Below are 20,669 nucleotides of genomic sequence, written 5' to 3' on the forward strand. Positions count from 1 at the left end.
ATCACTTGGAAAACGAAGTTTTAAATTTTGAGGGTCAATGAGCCCCAAGGCCCCAAAGCAAACAAATGTCAGAAGAAGAAAGGAGGAGAAGAAGAAATGGAACTTGTATAGAGAGAGACTGAGTGAGATTTCTTTTTTTCTTTATAAGGACTATAATCATTAGATTCCTTAGATCTTGTATGGACCACAACTAGTTCCATCATACATTCCTTAAGTCTTATAGTTTTCTTATTTTTATCTTTGAATGAGCCTTTCTCGAATAAGTAGTAAACTAATATTAAGAATATTTTATGTCAGAAAATGAAAAAAATAAAAATAAAATAATAATAAAAAAAGAAATAGAGAGACCTTTGCCACTTGGTTAAGCAATATCTGACCCAGTTCCTTTTTTGGAGAAACTTCAAAACCCTAAGTTTCGATTCCATTTTGCCTCTATTTGCAAGATTCGTTTATTTTCTTTCTGGTACAATGAATATGAACACCTTCATTTTCATTGATTTCGTGGAGACCTTATACCATAATATTAATTATTGCAGAAATATTAGGGGTTTTTTCTGGAAACGATAAGATATAATTAGGAAAGATCTATGCATTGAAAGTTGATCGTTCTATGTATTAAGAAAAAAGTTACACTCTTAACATTTAGACCAAAAAAAGGAAAAAGTTACACTTGCGTACATTACGTCATCACGTTTAAGATTAATCGTCGAAGACACTTCCGCAATATAATCTTATGTAATACGTACAATAATTTATATGTTTAACGAATTGTACTAACTGCTAATGTAGAACTAGCTATAAATCGATATTATACAAAATGATTCAATCATCCTTTTCATTTTGTACGTTAAGAAGTTTTGTCCCGTATGTTTTTAACTTTTTATAGTAGACCAAGGACCTATGTATAAGTATAATCTATGCCAATATAGATATATTTTCTAATAAAATCAACATTTTAAAGTAATAACGACTTGGAAACGTTGGATCATGAAAACAAACATTAAAATGAACACTTGACCAGATGGGAACTTGCATGGCTTATCGATTACGGACCAACTCATCATCAAATGGTCGTTGTCCATTAAACATTATTATCAAAAGTTCTTAGCTTTAAAAGATAATTGAAACAATTTATACACAGGCATGCTTGATCTAATTAATGCCAACTTTCAGAAACATATAAAATCAATTAATATAGTTTTCGGTGGAAACTAAATTGATAAATATCCCAACAAAAGTACACCTAGTTCTTTTTTTATTCATAGGCTATCCACATTTGATATTCTGGAAAATACAAGTTCAGAAGTCAGAAATTAAATATTTTGTTAAAAATCAGAGGAATATTTTTCTAACGTATAAATTACATGAATTCAACAAAGCTGGTTTAAACTCATCGGGGAAAAAAGGTTGGTTTATCATCCTCCAGACCAATAATCACTTTCGTAGTTGATTTGAGATGTAAAATTTAAGTATTGGCTTAAAGAAAATGGTTAGTAACGGAAGGTGACGATTTCATGCATATTATGGCGAATTATTTTCGTACAAGCTTTAGATCTACTTGATTTAAACGTAGTGGATATGGCTGCAGAAGTTTTCAACATGCAATATGAAATATTGTAGGAAATATCGTGATTGTTATTTGTTATCAAATGCTAACAATTGTTATCACTCACAAACACTGCATTGACAGAGGCAACATAAAAACCAATTAACCCTTTAGTAGATACAATGATTGCATGAATATTTTATCAAAACATTCATATTTAAAAATAAATCTGTATATATTTGTGATAGAACTAGTGATGCAAATTTTATAAATTGTTATACAATATATACAATTTCAGATTTGACATATAATTGACTAAATAAATAAAATGTGAAAATAATGATTAAAAATGATGGATAATATATATAAATATGTGTGCTCGATTGAATTTGAGGTAAAGGAGTAAAAGATAAAAATGATGGGAAGGGGGAAAGGGATGTTGAGTTGGTGCGATGCATTAGAACATATTGATGGAAACATGTCATGAGAGCATATAATAAGAGCCCCTCTAGATAAACTATAATGAGCAATCAATAGTAGAACATCATCATTTTAATTTCCAAGTGGAACTCAAAATAGATTATAATTACATTTCAGAATACTCTCAACGTTTGGATTCTTGATGAACTTATGGAATGGTCGACAACAACACTTGAAAATTGCCAAGATACACACACACACACACACACACACACACACACACACACACACACACACACACACACACACATATATATATATATATAAAGATTTTTTTGTCCACAAAGATTTTCTTCATATGGGGAATGTCATTGTCTAGTAAAATGACCTTGTACTATAAATTGTTTCAGGCTATCAATTCGAACCGTATAATCATTTTCTTCTAGAAGTGCTCATAAACTTTCAAAAAATTCGTGAACACTTTTGGATATTATAAAGGTAAATGTATTCAATTTAAATTTTCATTTGGTTTTGTTTGATCCTTTTCCAGTTTCAGAAGATAGGGTCAATCCGACATTGGATTGAATATGAACCGGTTTGACACAGTTCCAATTTTGATATTTGTTCAATCAACTATAGTTCTAACTGGTAACCATTAAAAAATATAAAGAAAATGAAAGAAATAAATGAAAAGAAACAAAATAAGAAGAAAATCTATTTCTTTAGTAATTTGATCAAGAATAATTGTAATCTATTATTCTTTAAATTTTAAAGAATGTTAAAGAATCATAGAAAACAAATATTCTTTGTAAATGATGTAAATTGTAAGAAATGATAAAGAATTCACTATTCCCACTCATTTCCATCACCATTTAATCTTAATATCTTATCAGTTTAGGTTAGGTTTGACATTGTGATTGGAGGTCAAACAAAATAAAACCATAGTCAAATTAAGATATATTAATTGCTTGCTTTCTGAATCAGTTTGTTTTCTATTTGATACTAAATTCGACCAGTTAGTTTAATCTAATAAAAAATCATACTCTAAGCTCTAATTGTTCTGTGTGTTATTTAACCCGCATCTACATTTTATAAACCTTACAAACATAATAAATATTCACATTCAGTTTAAAGGTAACTACAAAGCTTTTTGACGCAAATATATGGTATTTAGTAATGTAATTTTGGTTCATATAATGGACCCGCAACCAAAAATAACATAGGACAACATATTGATGATTCACTGGCTAGTTTACTTTGTCCAGAGATTATTATGGTAAGCAAGACAAAATGAGTGAGTATGAAAAAGACATTAGGTTTTGTTGACAATACAAAAAGGGAAATAAAAGGAGAGATATGTTCAATCATAATGTGAGAATATGTATGGACAAGTTATAAAGCTCCTATATGTTTCAACTTTATATTGGCAAATGAAATCATTTTTTTTTACAAAAGCTGAATATCCACTAATCCAAAAATTCCACGTTTTGATTCTCTCAATTTTTTTTTAAAAAATAATAATTTTAGTGTATAAATAACATAATTTCAGTTATCATTTATAAACCAAACCACTAATTTTCCTCACCTTCTATTTCACTGTTGCAGTAGTTTTCATTTATTAATCTTCTATCAAAAAATTTAAAATAATAATGCTTTAATATAGATTACCAAAAAAACAAACCACTAAACTATATATGATAGTTAATGTGAATACTTCATTTTTTGAAAAAGAAAAGTTTTTGTAATGAATTTAATTTATTGATGAATATTGTATATTATTATACATTTAAATCTAATACAAAAAAAAGTATGTAAACTGTTAAATTTTAGGAGAAATAAAAGGTAAATAAAGAAAGTAAAGAAGGAAGCAAAAATTCACATAGAAAATCATTTTGCTGGCCATTACTATAATAGATCCTATCCCCTCTTGAAAGCTTTCCACATAAAATCTGTCACACCCTCCGCCTCTCACACACCCTCCCACTACCTCACTAAAATGCGCAGACTTGTTGCTAAAATGAGCATGGTGCGTGATTCGCCCGCTTCTTACTTGCCTCACTTCTTCTTCTTCTTCACCCTTTAAAAAAAAAAGAAACCGTCTTTTCACTACCTCTCTCTCTCTCCTTCACTCTCCTCTCTGTAGCTTCCTTTCTCCGGCGAGTTTCTCGGCTGAGATTGTAAATTTTTGTGTCTTTTCTGAGATTATGCTGAGCTCAACTCTTGACAAGAACCAAATGTCTTCTGACATAAGCTAAACTCTCTTCTTACAATCACTGTCTGATTCTTTTTCGGCATAAAGTCTTCTCCTTTTTGCTTTGAATTGCATATGGCAGCTCAATTCAACGGATCTAGCTACTTCAAGTTCTGATTCTCTGAGCTAGGGTTGTTTTAAATTAGCTTCCTTTTTTTTTGGGATTGTTCGTAGTCCTGTTCAACTGTTTTGTTTGGGAAAGGGATGGGTAGGAGGCAAATCTCACAGGATGAAGTAGGACCACCGATAAACCCAAGAGCTGGATTGCGAAGGGAACAAGCTGGTAGAGGTTCTTACCGAGGAAGTTAGTCACTTTGTTAGCTCATCGTTGTGGGAAAGAAAAAAGTTTCTTTTTTTGGGAGTGGGTGGAGACAAGACTTTGTTTTTTTGTTGTTGTTTTTTTCTTGAACTTATAAAAGAATCAAAGGAAAGAGTTTTGTGTTTTTTTTTTTCTTTTTTCATTTCTTGAGAGTTATCATCTCTGTCTCTCTTAGAGAATGGGTTCTACCTCGCAAGAGATACTGAGGAGCCTTTGCTCCAACACGGTGTGGAGATATGCTGTGTTCTGGAAACTTAACCATCGGTCTCGAATGTGAGTTGTCTTAACCTTTCCTTTTATTCCTGCTAAGATATGTTTACCGTCTGTGCTTGGTGGACCATTTATAATTGTCAACGGGTTGGAATCTAATAGTTGATTTGGGTGTTTAAGAGATGTATAGTTAATGTTTTTAAGACTTACCTCCATCCAACTCTCTAGTGTTAGAGAACATATGTAACGTTTATGGATTGCAGCCTTATGCAAGTGTTAGTTTAAGTGGCTTCTTAATCTCTTGGAAGACTTGATAAAGCTACTAATAGCCTGTGATTGTAGTGCTTCTATATAGTTAATATTGATATGTACCTCCAACTCGCTAGCGAGAGAGAACTTGTGGAACCTTATGTGGAATGCAGACTTATACAACTGTAGTTTAAGAGTCTTCCCAATCTTTTGGAAGAGCTGAGAAAGTTACTAATAGCCTGTGGAAGTAATGCTTCTTTGTAGGTATTTTTGCTAGAATCAGTTTTTACATGAAGTTTAAGTAGACAATCAATTAAACAATCTAGTTGAGGGTTTAGTTGACCAGGATGGTTTTTGATTTTTAGAGACTGTTCAACACTTGCAGGGTACTTACCTTGGAGGATGCTTACTATGACAATTGTGGGCACAATAATAACTCACCGGAAGTTCAGGGTTGCAGCGTTGTACCAAAGGACATGCATGGAGCACATGACTCCCTTGGTTTAGCTGTGGCAAAGATGGCTTATCATGTCTATTCTCTAGGGGAAGGGTAAGAATAAATTGCTTGACTTCATCTTTTCAACTAGGCGTCTTTAGCTCAACAGTCTATGACGTACTCTGGCATTAGGTAGTTATAAATTTATTATTGCTGTGTGTGTTTTTATTCTTTGTTTCCTTGACATTAGCTACATGATGCAAAGATTTTGTCTTGTCTTAGGACTTGATGCCAGCAGGAGCCTTTACTATTAGTTACAATGGTTCTTGTTGAATCATTTTACTCAATGATGTCAAGACTAATTTTTCTAATGATGTCTATATTAACAGGATTGTAGGACAAGTTGCGGTTTCTGGAGGATACCAATGGGTATTCCCCGAATATAATGGCAACTGCCACTCAGCATCTGAGGTTTAGGAACTTCTTATATCGAGTTGATTTTTTTTCGTGTATTTTTAATGTCTTAAACCAGATATCCTTTTCTTATTACAGTTTCATAACGTTTGGGAGAGTCAAATATCTGGTGGAGTAAAGGTATTTTAGATTTTTCCCAAGTGTTACTTTTGTCTGCTCTATTGTCAATGACTTTCTCAAAGTTTGCCACTGGACACTTTCGTCTTAAAAACATCTGTTTTTCCTTCGTTGCAGACCATTCTTGTAGTAGCTGTTGGTCCCTGTGGTGTTGTGCAGCTAGGCTCTTTGCATAAAGTAAGTAGGATCATATAATTGGATGCAGAGTGTTTGGCAGTAACAAAATAATAGCCTCATGTGAATGTATCTGGTCTTATTGTGTGCTTCTGTTGAACAGGTTGATGAAGATGTGACATTGGTGAATCATATCCGACATATGTTTTTGGCACTGAAGGATCCACTGGCAGATCATGCAGCAAGTTTAATGCAATGTAATTTGAACAATTCGTTGTCTCTGGTAAAGATCTTCTTCATACAAATATGGATTCACGTTTGTCCTGAGTAGGAACATGATGTGTTGTATTATTTTTTTGTTGCAGCCAAAAATACCTTCTGAATGTTTACATGTTGAGGCTTTACCTAATTGCTCTGGAGAAGTTGGCAAAGCTATGAATGTGGCTAGCGTGCCTTATAATACACCTTCATGTCTTCTCATGGAGAAGGCAGCCCAAGCTGTGCAAGGATCTTCTTGTGGGAGTTATAGCAGTGTTACGTTTGGCTTTCCAATTGATTTGGTTGATGCCAAACATGAGAGTCAAGTAGGTACAAATATAGTCAGTTATGCACCTCATGTGCTCAACAATTCAAGTTCATCTGCTTTAGCAACTGAGGCTGAAAGATTGATATCAAGCCAATCATATCCAGGCTTGGACTCAACTTTTTATGATTCATCAAGAACAGGTAAAGAAAGTTCTTACCAAAATGAAGTGTTCCAACTATCTGAGAACCAAGGAAACAGATACATAGAGGAGACTGAGCGTATGCTGGAGGGGAAATGCAAGGATGCTTTGATCTCATCTGGATATCCATTTGCTGGCAGCGAGCTGCTAGAGGCATTAGGCTCTGGTTTCAAGCAAACGAGCAGGGGTGGTCGTGAGGAGCTAGTGAAGTCTGAACATGGTTCAACAACAAGACCAACGGATGATATGAGTCATAGCCAGCTTACATTTGACCCTGGCCCTGAGAATCTTCTAGATGCTGTGGTTGCTAATGTGTGTCATAGCGATGGCAATGCCAGGGATGATATCTTATCTAGCAGATCGGTACAGTCATTGCTTACTAGCATGGCAGAACCTTCAGGTCAAAAGATGCATAATCAGCTGCCACTAACAGAGGTGTATACTCAACAGAATCCGTCAGATATCTGCGGAGCATTTTCTTCGATTGGGTTCTCATCCACGTGTCCCAGCTCATCTAGCGATCAGTTCCAGACATCACTGGAGATGATGCCCAAGAAGATCAAAAAGAGGGCTAAGCCTGGAGAAAGTTCTCGGCCTCGACCAAGAGACAGGCAACTCATTCAGGATAGGATCAAGGAGCTTAGAGAACTTGTACCTAATGGATCTAAGGTGACTTTTCTCTTCCTAGCTTCAATTGTAGTTGCCAGTGTTTTTGGCTGTTTGCTAATCATTTTTATTATGTTTTACAGTGCAGTATTGATTCTTTGCTAGAACGCACGATCAAGCACATGCTCTTTTTGCAGAATGTTACTAAGCATGCTGACAAGCTCAGTAAAAGTGCTACTACAAAGGTAAAACGTCTACTAACAATCTCGGTTCCATCCTAGAAATTTATGTTTCCAGCTTCCATCTTTGATAAATGGACATATTATGCTATCATGTTTGATTGATTGATGTAGCAAATATTGTAATCTCAGATGCAACAAAAGGAAACTGGCACACAAGGTTCAACCTGCGCTGTGGAAGTTGGAGGCCATCTTCAAGTGTGCTCGATTATCGTTGAGAATCTGAACAAGCAAGGGATGGTTCTTATCGAGGTTTGTAATCTTTCTTTCTTTCCTTTAGGTTAGTCTTTGTTTGAACTTCAGTTCCAAATTCTTTGATTTAAAATGTTTTTGGGGGTTTTGGACAGATGTTATGCGAAGAATGTGGCCATTTTCTTGAGATAGCAAATGTGATCAGGAGCTTGGACCTCATCATACTAAGAGGTGTCACAGAGGCTCAGGGGGAGAAAACATGGATATGCTTTGTAGTTGAGGTAGGAGTCAAATTATATCCCCTTGAACATTGGGTTACTATGATATGCTATATTGACTAATATGGAAATGGTAATATGAAAATGGCAGAGCCAAAACAACAAAGTAATGCAGAGGATGGACATTTTGTGGTCTCTGGTGCAAATCTTTCAGCCAAAGGCCAATGGCAAGCACTAGCAGCAACGTTGGTTTCAAGGCTTTGCGTTTGGAGGAGGAAAACAGAACTTGCTGTGTGCTTGTACAGTGTTGTTGATACTTGTTTTTGTTTGTTTGGGGTTTTAGGTATAATTTTTTTTACTTAGTGTGCATGTTTGAGTTCTCAGTGTGTTTATGATTTGCTTGTTTGCTTTGGAGTTGGGACTCTTTATAAATACAGTAAAATGTTTATAAATTAAAACCAGTTTAATTATTTTCCATACTAATTTTTCCTTGCTAACTTGAAACTTTATTGAATTTCATTTTGAATTTTAACTTCCATAAATACATTAAGAAACAAAACCTTGGTAAAGTAGTAATCAAGAGATATATTAGTCGTTGATCTTCTGAAAAGATGCTCACATAACTGTCAATACAGCTTTGAAGATGTTGATATCAACATTGTAATGAATAATAATATCATTAGCAACGTGCAAAATTACATGTTAAATATACTAATGAAGCCCAACCAGTGTTACTGTAGGAGAAGATAAGATCATGAAAAACCAAAAACCTCAGTGTTCTTCCATGATGTGAATAACCATAACTGATTAGTCAACTGCTTTAGAATCGTTAGATGAAGAGGCCTCACCAGATTCGCAGTGTTCATGGTTATGATCATGGTGGTGTTGGTCATCTTCGTCTTCTTCGCTGTCATCCTCATCAAAAGGCTTCTGTTTGTGAAAGATGCAGCACTTCTTGGAACTCTTCTTCTGCATGAACTCGTTATCAACAGTCCCGTCTTTCCACGAGACTTTCTTCTTTATCCTGTTCAAACGAAGCACTAATCTCTCTGTCGGTTGGGACTGAGAAACAGGGTTCTCTAAGATGACGGAGGTTGTTGTCGCTGTCGAAGAGGAAGGCCTGGTCGCTGTGCTCATGGCTCAAAATATAGAAAAAAAAAGAAGATCAATTCTTGTCTCTGCTAAAGACTGGTTTCACACTAAAGCCAACATCTCATAGGGAACAAGAACATGCTTAAACCTAAATAAAATGCTAACAAACACTCAGCAAGTGAAATGGTAATGAATAGCAAGAGGTAAAGAACACACAGAGGACACATGGAACAGAGTGAACTAAAACATGATTCAAATGGTACAAGATGAATGATGCAAAGCGAAAAATGTTAGCTTTGTCTTTAATTTCTTTTAACCATCAGAAAAAAAAATCAAAACTTTTAAACATGATTAAACCAACAAAATTGTGAATCAATCGAGAACAGACAAATCACATGTAGGGTTTCATTCTTCTGAATCAAATTAGATCCTATAAACGTAAATCTAAATATTAATCGAAAAAGAAATTGAAAATTGAGAATCCAAATAGCAAAATCCAATTCTGCAGGTAGAGGATAGAAGAATTAAATTGACGAAAAGATTCAGAGAAGAAAATTTCAAACAAACCTTGGCGAAGAAGAAGAAGAAGAAGTCGCCTCTCTGTTCTACGATCTCCCGACGCTGTTACAAGAATAAATATATAAAGAGAGAGAGAGGCTTTCCTTGACCTGATGTTGATGATGGAGAAAGCAAAAGGAAGAAATTCCCGAATTTTTGTTTAATCCCCAAAAATGTTTTTTTTTCTCTAGTTTGACATTTCTAAAGAAAATAGAAGCAAATATACATAACTATATAAAAATTAAGTTTATACAACTAACAATTGGGTAATTGGTAATTACCGTAGTTGCTGTCCAGTCTTATTTATTTTTACAGCATCAAATTTAAAACAATCAAGTTTTAATTTTTTTTTTGAAATCACAGCTCTTGGAATAACCTACAGCTATCCTCTGCAGAGCCAAATATCCAAAGCAATTTTTTAGTGCTTTCCATGAAATTCTACAGCAATAAAATCTAAAGTCACAGTAAAAAGTTTACAGATTTTTTTCTACAGCAAAAATTTAAAGTTACAGTCATTACCAATCGGACCTTGGACAAAAAAAATCTGTCTAAATAACGAAACCAAATCCGATTTAAAAAAGTGACACCAAATCTAAAAAAAATTGCTTAAATATCAGAATAGGTTCAAATTTTTAGTATCTAAAAAATAAGAATCGAGTCCGACCCGAACCAATATATTTCGGCTATAAATTCAGGCACACCACACACGCTGTAAGGAGAATCAGGTCAAAGTTTCACTCAAATTATCTTGTCTGATTGGTTGTCACTGTTATACAACAAATTCACTCTTTTAAAATAATTATTTTAATGAAAATGAATAGTATCTCTTAGAACACATTTGATATTTAAGCACATTAGCTTATGGGATTTTTTGAATAGATGACCCTAATGTCGTGTATAGAGTAATAATAAACAAACAAAAATTATATTACTTTATTTATGGAATAGACCTGCTTTTTACTTCATTATAGAGTAAAAATAAATTGGAATTGGAATAAATTTAACTTTAAACTTCATTGTGGGATAAAAAATAAAGTATGATTGTAATTTTTCTTAGATTCTCTCGGGATAACATATATAGTGCCTTTTTCGTAATATTTTGCATGCAGCTTCTAATCTATTTCCAAACTTTTTGTTCAGTATCATTGGAGAACAAGTTTGCACCATTTATTTATTATTTTTATTATCTTGACATTCATATTTCATACTACGAGTTTGGAAATATTTGGAATATGTGTAATTTCTAAGAAAGTATGCTATGAGTTTCGTGTTTAGTTTCGGTATAGGCTAACATTGTTTGGCTTTACTCTTCTCAGGTGTGGGTCGCGTAGTCAAAATTTTCCTCTTAATTAATAGTTGTCTGCATAATAGTACATTAATACAGCTTTAAACTATAAATATAAATATTGCATAAAATTGATTTTTATTAAAAATTTACATAATCTCTGTTTTATAAGGTTTACAAAGTAAAATTTTGATATTTTAAAATGTTATTAATTGTCTATTTTAGAACAGTAAGTAAATAATTATATAATTATATTTTCGAATTTAAGTTTGATTTATTTTAAAATATAATATCTCATTTGAATGGGGATATAATTATCTTACTATATTTAAAATGGTAGTTTCGAAAAAGAAAATAAGATGTATTTCAAATTTAAAATCATAAATAGGCTAATTTCCTAATCATCCCTAAGACCTTTTGTTACGGGTGTCTTTTTACGATATTATACATTTTTTTTGTTCTTTTCGTCTGCCCTAGAGAAAACTTGTAGCCCAAGTTTTATTCTTAATGAAAGCAATTAGAGAAACACTCCAATCTTGTTGATTGGGATATAGGCATATAATAGAGCGGTGAGATAAGTACACAAATTGAAAATGTGGTGTGCGCGCGTGGACTTAAGCTGAATAAAGAGAATCTCCTAGATTTACTTAAACTAGAGATAATCTTGTGAGATTCGATTCACTTTTGGTTATGTTCAAACTTATATTATTATTACCGCTTAACAATGCGAAGATAACTACGGATTCACAAAGAAAAAGGAAATTTGCATTTTAGGTGGTCCGTGTAGGAATAGGTCAATGAAATAGCTATATAAACTGAGTCCCTTTCTCATCCTAGCTCCTTTCTCATTAACATCTTCTCCTTATTTGTTGTTTATTATATTTCTCCAGAGAGATTTTGATTCATCGCCAAGAAAAAATAAAAAAAGAAACTCTGCTTATCGAGGAGAAAGATGGCGACCAATGATGATGATGCTAACAGACGCTACGAGTGTTCTTCGGACGAGGGAGAGAAGAGATGCTTTGATCTTTTTGCGGCGTTGCTTCTCGCTTGCGGTGACGAAGAAACAAGAGCGAAACGAGGTCAAGACGAGCAAGAGAGAAACATGCTCATGATCGAGACTATCACTAATGCTGCCACCAACACTTTCTTCGAGTTTGATGATGAGTCCAAGAATCAACAACACATTGCTTCTTCGAGTTTGGAAGAGTCAAAGAGGCGTCGTGTGGTGGAGTCTAACGACGAACCCATCAGAGCAGAACCTATTAGAGAAATCAAACCTCCGGTTAAGAAAAGAAAGAGACCGGTTAAAAGAAAGGCGCCGGTTAGAAATGAACCGGTCAGAAGAGAATCACCGGTGGTGACTCCGGGATGGGTGATTGACCTAATGAAGAGATTCAAAGGTCGTGAGGGGGATGCGAAGATGATATTTGAAAAGGCGATGACGAAGACTGACCTCGCACCAAACCAAGGACGTCTCTTGATGCCATTTAACCAAATGGCTGATATGCACTTTTTGACCGAGGCAGAGTGGAAGATCCTAGAGGAGCATCACAAACACAAGGAAGATGTTAAAAAAGGAGTTAACGTTGATGAGAAAATGAAAGGAGTTGATGTCATCTTGTTGCGTCGTAACGGTAATAACAAGGGATGGGAGCTTAACCTGAGGATATGGGAGATGAGTTCTAATTTCAACTACGCCTTGTGTACTGGCTGGAACCAGGTCGTCCGCGATAACAAGCTAAAGACGAACCAGACTATTACCCTCTGGTCCTTCCACTCCCGTGACGGGACTCTCTACTTTGCTTTCGATCTTCCCACTCAAGATGAGGGTATGGCTCTAGCTCTGGTTCCAGCTTCATCTTCATCCATGGATATGGTTGAAATCTCTGAGGAGGATCCGTTTGCGTGTGAAGAGGCAAACAGGAGACTTTATCAATTTGTAAGGGAAAGGAGAACTCCTCGAGTTTGTGTTCAAATCATAACAAATGATTCTTCTGGCAACCTCAACCTACTCGAGGGTGGTTTGGATCTAAATAGCACACCACCTGAAGAGTGCACTGAGATGGATTCTGATCTCGAGGCTGTACAAGAGACGACCTCACAGGAATCCCTCACTGAGCCCTCACTAGTATCCTGGAGGTTCCTCGTAGAAACAGCTGTGCTCTATGTGACTTAAATCTTTGTATTATTCTAAACCCTAGCTCTCTATTGGCCACGTCATGCAAGTAGTTTATTTCTTAGGCATTCAAAAGGTTTTTTTTATTGTTTTAGTTTTTTGGTCCACTACTACTACTCTTGGAGTGTTGTAGCTTCCTTAATCGGATGATAAACAATGTTTATTTTTGGCAATTGTATTTCAGTAATCATTAAGTAAATGCTTTAACCAGACAAAGATTAGAATAAACAAATTAATTACACAGTTACAAAAAAAAAACAAATTAATTACACAAGGAAAGATAAACCTACATAAATTCTATGCAACAAAGAAACAACACTTGATGAGTGACAATAAACAGACTAAATTTTTTTTTTAAAGAATTAAAATTAATTTCAGTCAAAAAACGTTTTTACAATAGATGTGGCTTTGTTGTAAAAAATCTAACAAGGATCATAGTTGCTGATATCCCAAACTTCTTGTTGCAAACCAGATTGGCCATTGCACCTGTATATTTGCTGTACTTCATTCTGTGGAGAGTTGAGAGCTTGTTCCTCGCACGTTCTTGTCGATGTACTTTGCCATTTGGTGGAAGAGAGTGAGGTTATGAGCTAAGAAAAGAAGCGAAGCTTTGTTCTTATACTAAACCTCTCTGTAGAATATTCCACTAGCTTCCTCCAGAGCTCTCCTACATTCATTTCGTGCAAACCGAACTTTTCAATCACCTAATACTCTATATAACATGTTTTCTTAAGGTCTTGAAATAGTGATGTTGTTTCAATGAGTTAGGCATTCTAATAATCTGATTGACATTTTGAAAAGCTTGAGGCCAAATGTGTAGTATGACATCAAGGGTCATGACTGGAGATAGTATAATTATGTTAGTAAGAACATATATATATTTTTTACATATGATTTTTTTAAACACTGTCGGACGGAAGTTATACTATATTATATATGAATCATACTAAAATAGAATAATACACTTGATTTATACGTTGAGTAGTAAGCTATGTGTATTCGGATTTTGCAATTCCCTGTTTCTATAATAGCTATTATTTTGCTATAATATTGAATATATGTTTTGGATTAATGAAGGTTCACACGCATGTATGTATTGACATGGCGTTTTTTACTACATATGTTTCTTATAGATAGATTTTTAGTGTTTTCACACATATTAAAAAAATATATTAAATTATTATATTTTTTGTAATTATCAGCTTCCAATACCTTTCAACCAATAACAACTAGGAGTCTTCCTGCAGTAAAAAAATTTAAAATATTTTTTAACAGATAAATATTAATTATATTTTTAAATTTTTTTATTAATATTGTAAATTTTCTTTCTTCTTATCAATATTTTAATATAAATTTGATTTAACTAAACATAAAAATAAAATAATTTTGTTTATTTTAAATTATATTTAAGAATATGTATGTATATATTTAAAATTATAATTTTAGATAGATTTTTCTATCTATTTATTTTACTTAAATATATTAAATAAATTTGTAAAGTTGTATAATTACCAAAAATTAAAATTAAACAATATTTATAAAATTTGTAGATATATAAGAAAATAATGATTTTATGATTAAATTTTTCTAATTTTCTAAAAAAAATTGTATACATTTTTGAAAATTTTAGTAATAAAATTAAATCAAATGATATTTCGAAATTTATAATGTCATATTTAAATATATTTACTTTAATGATAATTTATGAGTTATTACCATATTCTAAAAACAATCCAAAAATATAAATTGACATTAAATGTAATATATGAGTTATTACCATATTATCAAAAGTTACTCAAAATTGAAATCAATATTAAATGTAATATGTCTTGTCATAATTAACCATAAGCTATGTCATCAATTTTAGTAGCCATATCATATTTGTTTTGTGAAATTGATTGTAGAGAAGACATGTGGCAAAATTATTTCGCAAATATAGTCTAGGGGATTCGATAAACTCAATTTTTTCAAAGTTTATAATTTATACATAAAAATGTAAAAATTATATCTTTGTAAAATATATTTTCTAAAACTTCTATCCTAATAGAAAAGAGTGAGTAGTATACTATTCTATTTACGGAATAGTGTACTCTCTCTCTCTCTCTCTCTCATAAACACTTATCATTGATATGGTTCGTTTATTATAATAATATAGTATTGTGTAATACATTTCTTATGCTTAATGTCACTCTCTCTCTCTCTAAAAATTCTAAACTCTAAACATAAACCTTAAAATTCTAATCTTTTCACACTATAACCTCAAATATTAAGTTTAAACTCAAAATTGAATCTTTTAAATCTTAAATATTCAATCAAAATTTATACCCTAAACATTCATTTAAATCATAAACTCTAAATACAAACTTTAAAACTCTATTTTAAATATATGCCTCCTTCAACTTATATTATACCCAAACCATATATCATACATTAATCAGAAACCTTTATATTTTAATTCAAACTTTTTATATTCCAAACTCCAAAACATTATTATATTTTCAACTAATTAACCTTAACGTTATAAATAAAATTGTTTTTAAATTCCAAACCTTAAACTTAACCATATATCCTTTAATTAACCTCTCTCTCTCTCTCTCTCTCTCTCTCTCTCTCTCTCTCTCTCTCTCTCTCTCTCTCTCTCTCTCTCTCTCTCTCTCTCATAGACACTTAAAATTGTATCATTGATATGGTTTGATTTTTATACTATTTACTTAATAATATAGTACATTATAATACATTACTTCTGCTTAATGTCACTACGAAAAGGGATTTGATAGCACAATATAATATCATTGTTTTCATAACTGCTATGAAAGATCAATTTCTGAATTTAGTTTATACTAATAACACTTAATTAACGCTATTTTGAAAAATTATCGAGCATAAACAGAAAATTACTGTACTGCCAATACTTAACTGAAAATGAGACTTACGCGCCAAATACATAATTTAAGCCGTTTCAATAATACTATCAATGACATATGATCGCATTTTTCATACACTAAGAACCTTCAATTTTCAAACATTATACTTCAAACACTAAAACTCTAAACCTAAACGACATGCAAAATAATACACTTAAATCATATCTAACACAATTGTAATTTTTAAATTTATTTAGTTTTATAACTTTAACTTTATAACTAAGTCTTAACATTTATATTTAATAATTATTTTTAGCATTTACAATTCCTAAATTTAAAATTAAATTCCAAACCCTATATCTAAACTCCAAAATCTATCCCCCAAACCCAAACACTTTACTTCAAACCCTATACTATACCACAAACCATAAATTATACACTAAAACTAATATTTTCAAACTTCACCAAATATTAACACATAAACTACAAATCAAATATTTTCAAATTTTATTCTCAAAATTTCGTGGCTATAGCAATTTGAAACCCTAAACTTTTTTAAAAAATTTGAAACTCTAAACATAAACCTTAAAACTCTAATCTTTTCACACTATAACCTCAAATCTTAAATTTAAACTCAAAATTGAATATTTTAAATCTTAAATATTCAATCAAATTTATACCCTAAACATTCATTTAAATCATAAACTCTAAATACAAACTTTAAAACTCTATTTTAAATATATGCCTCCTTCAACTTATATTATACCCAAACCATATATCATACATTAATCAGAAACCTTTATATTTAAATTCAAACTTTTTATATTCCAAACTCCAAAACATTATTATATTTTCAACTAATTAACCTTAACATTATAAATAATTTTTTTTTAAAAATTCCAAACCTTAAACTTAACCATATATCCTTTAATTAACTCTAAACCCCAAACTTTATATTTTCCAAACTTTAACCCTAATTAAATCCCCAAAGTAAATCACAAATCCTTTGTGTTATATATTTTAAATTATTTAATTTTCATTTGAACCAAATGATTTAATTATTTTAATATAGCTTTTAAAACATAATTATAAAATATTGCATACAAATTATTTTTATAAAAATTTACATAATCCCCCTTTGTAAGGTTTACAAAGTAAAACTATGATATTTTTAAAATGTTATCAGTTTTTTTTTTAGAATACTAAACACATAAATTTACATTAAACATACAATTATATTTTACAAAATATATCGATCTCAAATATAAATAATTCTATAATTATATTTTAATTTAAGTTTAATTTATTTGAAAATATAATTTATCACTAGAATGAGAATATAATTATCATACTATATTTGAAATGTTAGTTTCGAAAAAAAAAATTTCATTTCAAATTTAAAATCATAAATAGGATAATTTCCTGATCATTCCTTCTGATTATAAGATTTTTTTTTTTTAGTGGTGTTTTTTTTATAGATTTTATACATTTTTTTGTTCTTTTAGTCTTCGCAGCTAAAACTTGTAGCCCAAGTTTTTCTGTAATGAAAGTAATTAGAAGAACAGTCCAGTCCAATCTTGTTGATTGGGATAGAATCGTAAATAAAGCTGTCAGATAAATACACAAGTTAGAAATGTGCAGTGCGCGCGTGGACTTAAGTTCACTAAAGATAATCTCCTGAGATTTAATTACATTAGAGATAATTCTCTGAGATTCGATTCACTTTTAGTTATGTTCAAACTTATATTATTATTACACCAAAAAAAAAACAATGCGAAGATAACTACGGATTCACAAAGAAAAAGGAAATTTGCATTTTAGGTGGTCCGTGTAGGAGTAGGTAAAAAAAATAGCTATATAAACTGAGTCCCTTTCTCATCCTCCTTTCTCATTAACATCTTCTTATTTGCTTGTTTATTATATTTCTCCAGAGAGATTTTGATTCATCGCCAAGAAAAAATAAAAAAGAAACTTTGCTTATCGAGGAGAAAGATGGCGACCAATGATGATGATGCTAACAGACGCTACGAGTGTTCTTCGGACGAGGGAGAGAAGAGATGCTTTGATCTTTTTGCGGCGTTGCTTCTCGCTTGCGGTGACGATGAAACAAGAGCGAAACGAGGACAAGACGAGCAAGAGAGAAACATGCTCATGATCGAGACTATCACTAATGCTGCCACCAACACTTTCTTCGAGTTTGATGATGAGTCCAAGAATCAACAACACATTGCTTCTTCGAGTTTGGAAGAGTCAAAGAGGCGTCGTGTGGTGGAGTCTAACGACGAACCCATCAGAGCAGAACCTATTAGAGAAATCAAACCTCCGGTTAAGAAAAGAAAGAGACCGGTTAAAAGAAAGGCGCCGGTTAGAAAGGAACCGGTTAGAAGAGAACCGGTGGTGACCCCGGGATGGGTGGTTGACCTAATGAAGAGATTCAAAGGTCGTGAGGGGGATGCGAAGATGATATTTGAAAAGGCGATGACGAAGACCGACCTCGCAACAAACCAAGGACGTCTCTTGATGCCCTTTAACCAAATGGCTGATATGCACTTTTTGACCGAGGCAGAGTGGAAGATCCTAGAGGAGCATCACAAACACAAGGGAGATGTTAAAAAAGGAGTTAACGTTGATGAGAAAATGAAAGGAGTTGATGTCATCTTGTTGCGTCGTAACGGTAATAACAAGGGATGGGAGCTTAACCTGAGGATATGGGAGATGAGTTCTAATTTCAACTACGCCTTGTGTACTGGTTGGAACCAGGTCGTCCGCGATAACAAGCTAAAGACGAACCAGACTATTACCCTCTGGTCCTTCCACTCCCGTGACGGGACTCTCTACTTTGCTTTCGATCTTCCCACTCGAGATGAAGGTATGGCTCTAGCTCTGGTTCCAGTTAACTCGGCAGCTTCATCTTCATCTTCATCCATGGTGCCCTCTGAAATCTCTGAGGAGGATCCGTTTGCGTGTGAAGAGGCAAACAGGAGACTTTATCAATTTGTAAGGGAAAGGAGAACTCCTCGAGTTTGTGTTCAAATCATAACAAATGATTCTTCTGGCAACCTCAACCTACTCGAGGGTGGTTTGGATCTAAATAGCACACCACCTGAAGAGTGCATTGAGATGGATTCTGATGAACTCGAGGCTGTACAAGAGACGACCTCACAGGAATCCCTCACTGAGCCCTCACTAGTATCCTGGAGGTTCCTGGAGGAGGGGAAACAGCTCTGCTCTATGTGACTTAATTAATCTTTGTATTATTCTAAACCCTTAGCGCTCTATTGGCCACGTCATGCAAGTAATTTATTTCTTAGTTAGGCATTCAAAAGGTTTTTTTATTGTTTTTGATTTTTTTGTACACTACTTACTACTCTTGGAGTGTTGTAGCTTCCTTAATCGGATGATAAACAATGTTTATTTTTGGCAATTTGTATTTCAGTAATCATTAGTACATGCTTTAACCAGATAAGATCAGGACAAAACCAAATTAATTACACAAGGAGAGATAATCCTACGTAAATTCAATGCAGCAAAGAAACAACACTTGATGAGTAACAGTTAAACTGACTTAATTGTAAGTTTTTACTCAATTGGTGGAGGATAGTGAGGTTATGAGCCAAGAGAAGAAGCCAAGCTTTGTTCTTCTTGTTAATCTTTTACCAACCGCTTGTGTTACACAATGATCACAGTGTGTTACACACGAGTTCGAGAGAAAGAATAAGATAGACGTTTCAGACTTATAAACTTTTCTGAAAATACTTTTGTATTATTGAGATTCGGTTATTATGTTTACAACAGATGATTGATCTTTATATAGAGATCGAATCAATACAAGTATAAGAGACACAACTCTTTATACTAAAGGACACAACTTGAAGAGTTACAACTCTTTGTGTAATAACATAAATAACTAACTTATGTAAATGTATCAAGGAGAGATTAGATTATAGTTTAACACTCCTCCTTAATCATATCTCGACTTGACTCCAAGCTGCTTCCTTAGATCTTCAAATCTTGAACCGCCCAATGCCTTTGTGAGAATGTCTGCGAGTTGATCATCCCCTTTGCAATACTTCAGTTCAATGATTCCCTTTTGCTCAGCTTCCCTCACGAAATGGTACTTGATCTCTATGTGCTTCGTCCTTCTGTGTTGCACCGGATTCTTCCCAATTGCTATTGCTGATTTGTTGTCACATAAGATCGGAATGCCTCCTTCAAACTTCTGACCAAAGTCTTCAAATAGTCTTTGTAACCACACTGCTTGATTTGCTGCTGCACACACGGCTATGTACTCCGCTTCAGCCGTTGATTGCGCCACTGTTTGTTGCTTGCTTGACTGCCAACAAAACATGGCTGATCCAAGAGTAAACACATAACCTGAAGTGCTTTTCTTGTCTTCCTTAGAACCACCCCAATCGCTGTCCGTGTAGCCTAGAAGTCTTGGTTCTTTCACGCTTGTGAAGTACACTCCAAAGTTTGATGTTCCTTTGACATATCTTAACACCCTCTTGGCTTCTTGGTAGTGCTTCATGCGAGGTGAAGACATGTATCTTGAGAGATAGGCGCTTGCATACATCA

The 20,669-nt window shown here is 33.2% G+C and overlaps 3 protein-coding genes across 3 annotated transcripts; 2 read left to right on the plus strand and 1 right to left on the minus strand.

Moving 5' to 3' along the window:
- The first annotated feature begins 3,911 nt into the window (after positions 1–3,911).
- On the plus strand, positions 3,912–8,593 carry LOC106447014 (transcription factor bHLH155). Its single transcript, XM_013888861.3, has 11 exons — positions 3,912–4,809; positions 5,381–5,545; positions 5,821–5,902; positions 5,984–6,025; positions 6,140–6,199; positions 6,300–6,419; positions 6,502–7,530; positions 7,611–7,712; positions 7,839–7,958; positions 8,054–8,179; positions 8,268–8,593. The coding sequence occupies exons 1-11, from the start codon at positions 4,715–4,717 to the stop codon at positions 8,352–8,354; spliced, it is 2,028 nt and encodes a 675-aa protein (XP_013744315.2). The 5' UTR covers positions 3,912–4,714; the 3' UTR covers positions 8,355–8,593.
- Positions 8,594–8,681: 88 nt separating this feature from the next.
- Positions 8,682–9,932, minus strand: LOC106447026 (protein phosphatase 1 regulatory subunit INH3). The gene is made up of 3 exons (XM_048778363.1): positions 9,772–9,932; positions 9,619–9,624; positions 8,682–9,267 (listed from the first exon to the last, which is right to left on the minus strand). The coding sequence occupies exon 3, from the start codon at positions 9,251–9,253 to the stop codon at positions 8,924–8,926; it is 330 nt and encodes a 109-aa protein (XP_048634320.1). The 5' UTR covers positions 9,254–9,267; positions 9,619–9,624; positions 9,772–9,932; the 3' UTR covers positions 8,682–8,923.
- Positions 9,933–18,069: 8,137 nt separating this feature from the next.
- Positions 18,070–19,331, plus strand: LOC125608225 (B3 domain-containing protein At2g24670-like). The gene has a single exon (XM_048778207.1). It carries the CDS (start codon positions 18,087–18,089, stop codon positions 19,329–19,331), a length of 1,245 nt encoding a protein of 414 aa, XP_048634164.1. The 5' UTR covers positions 18,070–18,086.
- The last annotated feature ends 1,338 nt before the right edge of the window (positions 19,332–20,669 follow it).

Source organism: Brassica napus, chromosome A4 (genome assembly GCF_020379485.1).
Source record: "Brassica napus cultivar Da-Ae chromosome A4, Da-Ae, whole genome shotgun sequence".
Classification (NCBI taxonomy): Eukaryota; Viridiplantae; Streptophyta; class Magnoliopsida; order Brassicales; family Brassicaceae; genus Brassica; species Brassica napus.

Bases quoted from the DNA above. Each gene is read 5' to 3' on its own strand.
- LOC106447014 (XM_013888861.3), top strand. From the start codon at position 4,715: ATGGGTTCTACCTCGCAAGAGATACTGAGGAGCCTTTGCTCCAACACG. The intron at 5,546-5,820 runs GTAAGAATAAAT...CTATATTAACAG, and splicing joins GTCTATTCTCTAGGGGAAGG to GATTGTAGGACAAGTTGCGG. The intron at 6,420-6,501 runs GTAAAGATCTTC...TTTTTGTTGCAG, and splicing joins TGAACAATTCGTTGTCTCTG to CCAAAAATACCTTCTGAATG.
- LOC106447026 (XM_048778363.1), bottom strand. From the start codon at position 9,253: ATGAGCACAGCGACCAGGCCTTCCTCTTCGACAGCGACAACAACCTCC.
- LOC125608225 (XM_048778207.1), top strand. From the start codon at position 18,087: ATGGCGACCAATGATGATGATGCTAACAGACGCTACGAGTGTTCTTCG.